Source organism: Microchirus variegatus (assembly GCF_963457635.1).
Source record: "Microchirus variegatus genome assembly, chromosome: 7".
Classification (NCBI taxonomy): Eukaryota; Metazoa; Chordata; class Actinopteri; order Pleuronectiformes; family Soleidae; genus Microchirus; species Microchirus variegatus.
The window spans coordinates 4,031,973-4,042,231 of record NC_139808.1 but is presented as its reverse complement, the minus strand read 5'-3'; the positions used below and the strand labels follow the sequence as shown (position 1 = coordinate 4,042,231).

At 38.5% G+C, this 10,259-nt stretch overlaps 1 protein-coding gene across 1 annotated transcript in view; it reads left to right on the top strand.

Moving 5' to 3' along the window:
- Positions 1 to 4,279: 4,279 nt before the first annotated feature.
- pparg (peroxisome proliferator-activated receptor gamma) overlaps positions 4,280 to 10,259 on the top strand; it is a gene marked incomplete at both ends in the record, with an annotated part of 37,353 nt that continues 31,373 nt past the window's right edge. The window contains one exon of the mRNA XM_083892712.1: positions 4,280 to 4,331. Coding sequence (XP_083748838.1) covers positions 4,280 to 4,331 — 52 coding nt within the window. The remainder of the gene's footprint in view (positions 4,332 to 10,259) is intronic.

Below are 10,259 nucleotides of genomic sequence, written 5' to 3'. Positions count from 1 at the left end.
TTAACTTGTTTAAATAACTGTGGACTATAAAGTTTTTAAATTATAAACCAAATTTAACCCTAACCCACTACAGGGATGGGAGTCAGTATCGGTCATTATCAGTATCGGTCCGATACTGGTCAAAATCACTGGATCTGACAGATAAATTTTTTTTAAATCTGATACAATCCAAAAATCCTTACATATATCAGCATTTTAGCTGAGTCATGTTTGGGCTGTTGGAGAACTATGTCTTTGAAATGACTCGGCACAAAATGTGCTTCATAGTTTATAAACGGTCTAAAATGACTGTATCGGTCTAATATCGGTCTCGGTTGATACTCAAGTTTTTGATCTCGGTATCGGACGCAAAAAAGTAGTATCTTCCTGTACCGACATCCACAAGCCACAGTCATACACTGTAAAAATTTGTTTTGAGAAAACTCAAAATTTCAAGACAACGATGAGTTTACAGCCCAACAAAAGATCTTGAGTTTTTTAAGAAGTTGGCACTTTTTTAAGAAGTGCCAACTCAAAATCCAACTCAAAATTCTAATCTTGTATAGATAATGTAAAAAAAAATTTTTTTTTTCAAAATAGAAATTGAATTTTGAGTTGGCACAACTCTAACTTACAAGTTTGTCTAACAAAATAGTATTAGTTGATGGAACTATTTTAAAAACTCAAGATCTTTTTTCGTGGGCTGTAAACTCAAAAAAAATGATTGGAGCAAGTTGCCTTGAAATTTTTAGTTTTTTTTACAGTGCACTTTTTGGCACCCGGAATACTGCGTGTTACAGTTTACACTCGCCCTTAACAGGTATTTAAAGGAGTGAAAAATAATACAGTGCAATCAAAAAAACATCTATAAATGATGTATCCGTAGTTTCCAATACGCATACACACAAAAAAAATCAGCCGCAGCAACTAAAGGACATATCTTACGTTGTAAATGGTCGCTGTGCAATAGGTTAACACATTAACGCCGCGCGTGACGTTGTGTTTACGTGCTGCGACACCGGAGTCCAGGCACCATTTTACCGGTTAGCTCCGTTAGCGCCGTTAGCGCCGTTAGCACGCCTACAGTCAAACTGGAGCGGTGTGTTTATTAAACCAAAAGAGCAGCGCCACAAATAACCAGCGTACATGTGTAGACTCATTTTAAAGGTCACAGAGTGGTCCTGTTGCACATATATGTTAGTTATGGAGGTCTACTTACATATATTAACTTGTTTTTATGGTCAAAAACCTCCTAGTTGCTGTAAACGAGCCGATAGAAATACTCTTTTCTGACGCTGTTTTTCTGCTGCGAGATTTCAGAGTGAAATTTCAACCTAAGAAGACAGAAGAGTCTTGTGATTGGCCAGTACTATCCAGCACATCCGTTCTCAGAAGCGCAGCGCCCCCCTCTGGAACGGTGGATGCACTGCTCCTCATCATCAAAACATTGTTTTAACGGTGTTTAAAAATAGCTTCTTCACGACTCCCCGCCGCAGTCCCTTTTATGACTTTAAACCGGAGTCAGACCCAGAGTCAGAAGACACTGTTGCTCGTGAAACACCTCCACAACGGAAGTTATTCTTCTTCTGCGGTTCAATGTACGCAACCGGATGTGCCCGGACTAGTGCCCGGAGCAGGACGATCTGTTGTTCAGGAGAACCGCTGCTTACATAACGTTTACGGGATTTTCAGTGATCTCGTTGAGCCCCGAGATTACAATAAAACACAACGTTCTCAGCAGTGGCTGAACTGTTTGTTTCGAACCGTCAGGGCTTCGTAAACAAGGTAATGACGCAGATACACACCGAAAAAAACCGCGATAATAGGAACTTCCGGTCTAGTTCCGCTTTAACAATCGGGAGTCACGTAAACATGACGTCACGCGCGTCTTTTTCCGGTCAGTTGTCAAGGAAACACGTCGTTTGACAGCACTATATGTATGCATAAATTCCGCAATACAGCTTTAATAGGCTGTGTGAGCTCGCGCCAGTTAGTGGCGGGCAAATCAATCACAACACCTGTCAACAGTTGTTCTTCAGTCACTCTCACTAAAAAACCAACGTTCCGTGCGCGTCCGTCGTCGTTTAACGACAGTTATTTGAACGCTGACATGAAAGAAAACATGAAGACAGCGTGCGAAGTTAAATCAGAGCTGCGGAGGTAATTTGATTCCTTCGCGCGTGTCTGTGTGTGTGTGTGTGTGTGTGTGTATGTGTATGTGTGTGTGTGTCAGCGGAGACGAGGGAGGTCGGAGGAGGAGAGAGGAGCAGCTAACTACAGCAGCAGCAGCGGCGGCTACATGACCGCAAACACACGCCGGACCGGGAGTGAGTGAGTGAGTGAGTGAGTGAAGCGGAAGAAGCGACGACACGAACGGACTCACGAAAACCAGTTCACCGGAACTTCAAAACATCAAAGAGGAGCGTGTCTTCTGCGCGTGACAGACACTCACACAGGTCAGTCACCTATACCTCTGTCTGTGTGTGTGTGTGTGTGTGTGTGTGTGTGTGTGTGTGTGTGTGTGTGTGTGTGTGTGTGTGTGTGTGTGTGTGTGTGTGTGTTCTTGTACTTGCAGCATACTGAGGACTAGTGAGGGTTTTTAACCAACAAAGTGAGGTAATTTTTACGGAGTGAGGACATGTTGGCCTGTCCTCACTTTGTTTTCATTGAAATCACTTCCTTAGGTTGCTATAACATGCTATACTCAATTTGTCAAAACAAAAAAATCAAATTTTGGACGACATAGTATAGTATTTCATTTTTGTCAAATTTTGGACCAAAAATTTTGGACGACATAGTATAGTATGACATATTTGTCAAATTTTGGACCAAAAATTTTGGGTCAAATTTTTTTTTTTTAATTTTGGACGACATAGTATAGTATGACGTTTGTGTCAAATTTTGGACCAAAAATTTCCGGTCAATTTTTTTTCTTCAAATTTTGTACGACATAATATAGTATGACGTTTTTGTCAAATTTTGGACCAAAAATTTTGGGTCACATTTTTCTTTTCAAATTTTGGACAACGTAGTATAGTATGACATTTTTGTCAAATTTTGGACCAAAAATTTTGGGTCACATTTTTTTTTTAAATTTGTACGACATAGTATAGTATGACGTTTGTGTCAAATTTTGGACCAAAAATTTCCGGTCAATTTTTTTTCTTCAAATTTTGTACGACATAATATAGTATGACGTTTTTGTCAAATTTTGGACCAAAAATTTTGGGTCACATTTTTTTTTTCAAATTTTGGACAACGTAGTATAGTATGACATTTTTGTCTAACTCTGGACAAAACATTTTTGGTAACATTTTTTTTTCAAATTTTGGAAGACATAGTATAATGGGGCTCCACCTGCAGACATTTTATGGTACTGCAACCAGTAGTTCTTTATAGATGTCATTCATGACATTAACGCGGGTCGCATTTCCATGACGACTGACCCGGAAAAAGACGCGTGTGACGTCATCTTTACGTGACTTGGGATTGTTAAAATGACTCTGTAAAGTAACGCTATATCGTCTGTAATTTCCTTTAATAAACAGACCAGCTCCAGTTCCACTGTAGGCGCGCTAACCGGCGCTAAAAGGAGCTAACAGAGCTAACTGGTAAAACGGTGCCTGGACGTGTGTCGTGGCACGTAAACATGACGTCACGCGCGTCTTTTTTCCGGTCAGTCATCATGGAAACGTGTGTTAATATATATATATATAACGCGTTAACCTATTGCACAGCAGTAGTTTTAAGGCAAAGATTAATTTTAAATCATAAATACACTTGTTTTTTTTTCTGTTACATATTGTTCCGTGTGATCAAAAATATTGTTACTGCAATTTGTTTGATATAAAAAGTTGGACTTTTTTGGGGAAATTGACCAGACTCAGTTTGCCCCTGGGTCATTTGAGTTTGAGAACCATGATGTAATCCATAAACATCAGTGTTGACATTAATGCTAAATAAAGACACTTGAAACACATATTAGTCGGGAAAATAACAAACACACGAGAACCACTAATACTACTTTTAACAACAATAATAATGATGATAAAAGTCATATATATATATATATATAGTAGTAATCAATGATCTGAGCCCAGCAGCAGTGATGATGAGACTGTGCTGACTTGTGGAGGTGGACACTTCTCTCAGTGTGACAGGGTTGGTGGTGGTGATGGAGGGGGAGGAGAGGTGGGGCAGCCTCAGCCTCAGCCTCAGCCTCAGCCACTGTCGAGTGGCACTCAGTCAAATGTTGGTCCTCAGTGTGTCTGCGGGGCCAGAGCGTGAGTGTCAGCTTGACATGCAAACACCAGGCAGAGATTTTAGCCGTCAGAGTGGTCTCAACTTCCCAGGTGAGTGACGAGACACACTGGGAGCTTCAAGAGCAACTCTCTTTTGTATGAATAAAAAAAAAAAAGTTATTTATCTATATATATATATATATATATATATATATATATATTTGTTTATTTTTGACTGTCTTTGACTGCGGTGTGATTTCCAGATCGCGTGCCACTCTCAGTCGCAGCTCCTTGTGTGCTTTGTGAACTGACAGGGAAATGAATGTTGGCCCGTGACTCAGCAGTATTAAGACACGAGCACATGGGGCCAACGCTGGTTAATCAGTGATGTTTGCGTGTGGCTGCTGAATTTCCTAATCTTGATATATTGCGTGGCTCATGAAAGGAGAACTTAATAGTGTGTTTTTACAAGACTCAGACTCCGACTCATTTCCATCAGTGAGTCTAGTCCTTAATCCTCATTGTGGCCGATTTTAAGATTTGTTGCTTTGTGTGATCTGTATGTAAATAATCGGATTAAACGGCGAGCAATCGCAGAAAAGATGTGGCATTATATACATATCATTTCCTTGCTTGTGATTTTCTTTTTTACGTACTTTCCATGTGCCAATTCATTTATTTCAGAGTTTAAAACTTCAGATTTTACAGAATATAACGTATCACGTACACGTGTGTGCTTTTTATTATAGTCCACTTCACATTGTTGTTGTGATGTCGCTGAAAGCTCAGACAGCGCGGCATTAACGCGCTTATCTGATCGTCTGAAGTCCTTTTTTTTTAAAAACCAGTTTGCCTACCAGTAAATCAGTCTTCACCGGTTACATTACAAAGTGAATGTTGTTGGTGCCGTAATGTTGACATGTCATTGTTTTTAGTTGGAGTTGTTGCCGCCGTCGATTATATCAAAAGGTCTTAGAGGATGCGCTTAGAAGTTAGATTATGAGTGTGATAATGTGAATTTAAAGTTGCAGAATTCATGATAAATTAGCGGGAGGTCATTTTCCTTTCCCCGTTACGTTGCAATATTTAATTTATATGTGAAACTGTTGCGCCGGTTTGATGGCGCCGTCGCTTTGTCTGTCTATTTTGCCAGTGGATTGCGATCGACCCGATTATCGACGAATCAATCGCAGGAAAACAAATCACTGGCAAAGTTGCCTTTGTCATTTCTGCTCGAGCTGCTTTTCGATGCCAGACCAATCAGTGAATTATTGCTTATTAAGTTACATAAGTTCCAAAAGAGGTGTGTGTGTGTGTGTGTGTGTGTGAAAGACAGAGACGGAGTGGGACTTTGCTCTGTTGTTATAAATGATAAATGAAAGGAGTGTCGCAAGATAGCGTGCAGTGTTTATGTTGTGTCCCTCACACAGCCTGAAAGTCATGTTTTAACTCTCTGTGTGTGTGTGTGTGTGTACGGCATATTTCCACACAAAGCTCTGTTTGAGTTGGTGTGAAGACGACCCGGCTCCGGTGTGTTTTTTTAAAGAAGTCGTCTCGAGGTGGTTAGGTGTCGAAGATCCGTCTGAGCGGCGGCAGCGGCGGTTATTTGTCATTGCTTTAAAGGGCTTTATATATATATATATATATATAAGTTAAACAAGCATCACTGCACAAAAGAATGAATGATATTCCTACTGTTTTACTGTCTGTGAGGATAAAGTGAGTGACGTGTGTCAGTTCAGCCCACAGATAGTTCCTCTTCACTGTCCACATCCTGCTTTGTTTTAAGCTTTTCATCTTGTTGATTTAAACATTGTCGTTTTTTTTAAAAAAAGAAGACCACCTATGGTTTTGGTTTTATCAGATGACATTGATGTAGTTTGACCTCCAAGGTTATCTGTTTTTTTTTTTTATAAATTAGCTGTAATTATTAACCTCAAGGCCAGTCGGTTCTTAAGTTACTGTCTAACTGTAAGAATAGTATTTTGAACAAATATGGCACACACGCAAGAAACAGTGTGTCTGCTGTAGTCTCAGAGCAGGATATTTTAATTAAAGGTGCATTATGTAATAAATCTAAAGCAACTGGCCATAAAACTCTCCTAATATGTCACAGAGACTCAGGAATAATGTTCATATAACAAACTGAACTCACCAACAACAGTACAGACAAAATATTTGCATTAAAAAAAACATTTTGCAAACTGCAAATCAAGTTTTGGCGTCATGTGGCGCCACCTACTGCCGTCTACCAATCATTGAAGTCAATGGAGTCTCAGCTACCGAGCGATCACGGGTTGCCAGTTGCGTCAGAAAACGAAACCTAAAAGACCTCGGTATTTTGAATTTGAATGTAGTAACCGTTTTTGGCCACATTCTTACATATGGCACCTTTAAGTATTATTCATTTTACAGCGCTGTAGAGTTTGATCTAATCTAAAAAAAGTCTGTAAACTGGAACCTCCATCCATACATACATACATACATACATACATCGTTTACTTATTACACAGAATTCCAAAGTAAAAGTGCTTGTTTTGATATGTAATTACGGTATGTATACTTCACAATAAAAGCATATTGAATCTAGAGCTGCAACTAACGATTATTTTCGTAATCGATTAATCTGTCGATTTTTTTGTCGATTAATCGATGAATCGTTTGGTTCATAAAATGTCATAAAATGTTAAAAAAAAACGTTGATCAGTGTTTGTCAAACCTGGAAATGACGATGTTCTTGAATGTCTTTGTTTTGTCCACAAACCAAAATGATTCAGTTTTAATGATTTCTTTGTTTATGTGGAGCAAAGAAACAAAGAAAATATTCACATTTAAGAAGCTGAAACAATCAGAAATCTGGTTTTAATCATGAAAAATAGCTTCAAACCGATTAACGATTATCAAAATAGTTGCCGATTAATTTAGTAATTGATTAATAATCGATTCATCATTTCAGCTCTAATTGAATCTATTATTGTCAAAAACCCCTAACCCCTTTTACGGGGCTGTGTGTGAGGAGCAGAGGTCAATGTCAGCTTATATTTGGGGTTGAGAGGCAGCAGGAAACAGGGTCAGGGTCAAACATTCAGAGTTTATATGCTCACATGATGGAGATGAACAAAGACAGTTTGATTTCAGTTGTCGCTTCACCTATTAGCAATTGTTTTCTGGGACTAACGAGATGCTGTGAAGATAAAACACTTCACATCCCAGAAGTGACTCACACGTTCTTCTTCTACTTCTTCTTCTTCTTCTTCTTTGTTGGTACTTTTCGAGCAGTTGACTCATATTCAGTGTCGCACATCAAAGCAGGTTTTTGCTTCTCACCTCTGTGGATGACGGACAGAGCGGAGCAGAGACTCTGTGTGACCTCTTTGACCTTTTTTGTTAACGTGCAGAGAAGGAGTCGGGAGTGGAGACGATGGGCTTGTGGTGGAGGTTATGGCAGGGATCAGCGCCACACGGTGGTCTAAATAAGTAAATGTTCAGCATTTTTATTTGGTGTAAAAAAATATATATGTAGATGATGAACACCAGACAAGATTGTTATGGTTTTAAAAGTGATGGTAAAATAGCGGTAGTTTTGCCATCCGTGTTGGTGATGGAGCAATTCTGGCTTTTACCAGAGTAAATAAGGTCTTTTCAGGAATTTTTAATTTTTCTTGCCAACATTTACACAACATCCAGGTCAACCCCTGGAAATACCAAGAAGAGGTCATATGAGAGAATTTATTAGTAAAAATAAATGAAATAGGAAAACTGTAATTAATATCCAGACTGTCTCGTGTAAACCTGTGTTGAAATGTGTAGTGAATTTAGGTATAACTTAGAAATTTAAAAATCCAATCCAAAAAATCCTATATATCGCATGCATCACTATGCACAGAGAAAAATCAATAGAAACATTTTTGCCGAGTCATGTTTCTGCTGTTTATTTCTTCTTTTTTGCAGAACACACGTCTGTTACACAGTTGGAGAATTATGACTCAGCAATAATGTGTCAAAAACAGCTCCATTATGTTCATAAATGGGCTAAAATGACTGTATCGAAAAAGATGAAAAATGTAAAATCCTATACAATTCAAAAATCCCATAAACATGACATGCTTCACTATGCAGGGCCAAAAAATCAGCAAAAACATTTTAGCCGACAGTTGGGAGGATTACGTCTTTGAAATGACTCAGCAAAAATGTGCTTCATACGTTCATAAATGGGCTAAAATGATTGCATCTGAAAGATAGAAATGTAAAAATCCTACAAAATTCAAAATATTGCATGCTTCACTATGCACAGACAAAAAAAAAAATAAAAAAAATTGCAGAGTCATGTTCCCGCTGTTTATTTCTTCTTTTTTTGGAGAACAGACCTTTGTTATACAGTTGGAGAATCATGACTCAGCAAAAATGTGTTGTCAACAACTCCATACGTTCATAAATGTCATAAAAGTCTTAAATTACTGTATCAGGCTAATAACAAAACTAGTGGTATCATCCCATCTCTACATATTTATAACGTCACCCTGCTCACATACAGTAACAATAGTATAATTAAAAAAAAAAAAAGGCAGAATGGATAAAATAGGGCCCAAATTGGATTAAGTGCCACACTATTTCTGTACTGGTTCATCATCCCAAACTATTTCACAAATAATCTATTGAGATATTCCCTCACCAGTGCACTTTAACATGGATATTATTCATCAGACAGTAGCAACGTTCCAGAAACCTTTGTCCCTGTTTTCTCTTTTAGAAAGATGTGGGAGCAGACCTCAGCTCCTCGGGGTCGAAACCTTTCTCTCTGATGGAAACACGAGTCTGACTCACGCATGTGTGCACACGCACATGCTTCAGTGCACGTGGGATTACTGTGTGACGTCATAGTTCAGGTCTTATACGAAGATAGCACAATGTGTGTGTCATCCTCCCCCTCAATTTAAAATTGGCACATACTGATAATGCCAAATGGTGATGTTAACAAAAGAGGAACAAAGACGGTGACGGTGTTTCCCCATTTTCTTTTTTAATGCTTTCACTTGGATTATTGAAGAAGGGGCTTTACTGTAGAATTACAATTTATTTAAAATAATAATTATGTTGAACTCGAGCTGGGCGGTATCCTAGGATTTTAACTTATTCCTTTATCAAATGTGGTGTAGAATTGCACTTGGGTGGACTGCAGACCATAAACACTTATATACTTAAGGATTTTAGAGGCTCAGTAACAGATTGATTGGTTTGTTAAAATTAGTTAGATGAGAAAATATGCCAACTGTTGATTCTTTTCTCAAACTAATTTGAGACGTGTCGTAAAATGTTGAGTGGCATTTTCTAAACTTTAAAATGTCCGGTTCACTGTCGCAGAGGATGAAAACGAAACACATTCACATTCAAGCTAAAATCACAGAGTTGGTTAACACTTAAACCTCGAGTGTGAACCCTTTATCGCCCCCCTGTGGACAGCTGAGTAATTGCCAAAACACTGCAGTCTCTATTGCCCTATTTGCAGTCACAAAAAATTGTTGGCAATTAAAGTAGTAATCAATTAATATTACGCAAACAATGTACAATGTAAAGTAAAAAACACTTAATTGGAACCTTTGTAATATTCTTATTTTGTTATTTTCAAACTGTAATTTTGATTTAGAAACAGTTGTTCAGGCCTAGATCACACTATCGCAGTTAACTGCTTTGCTTCCTGATTGTGGAAAAGAAGTGTGGTTAATACTTACATTTAGTATCACTTTTCAAGAAGTCCTGTGCACTCTTTCTCTTATTTCCCATTATTCATTGTACTTATTGAAAGCAAGAAAAAAACAACTGCAGAGTAGAACATCTGCATCCTGTTGACACCGGTACACACGTTTACGTTCAGTGTACGTGACGTGGTCATGTGATGCACTTTTTGCAGCTGGATGTAGATTCTGTTTTACTGATGCGGAGCCGAACACTCATCTAGGTGCAGATGGTTTTCACTTCAATCCACAGTGTGGGAGTGAAGTATTGTTTTTAGCGGCTCTGTCTGTCTCTGTCTGTCTGTTA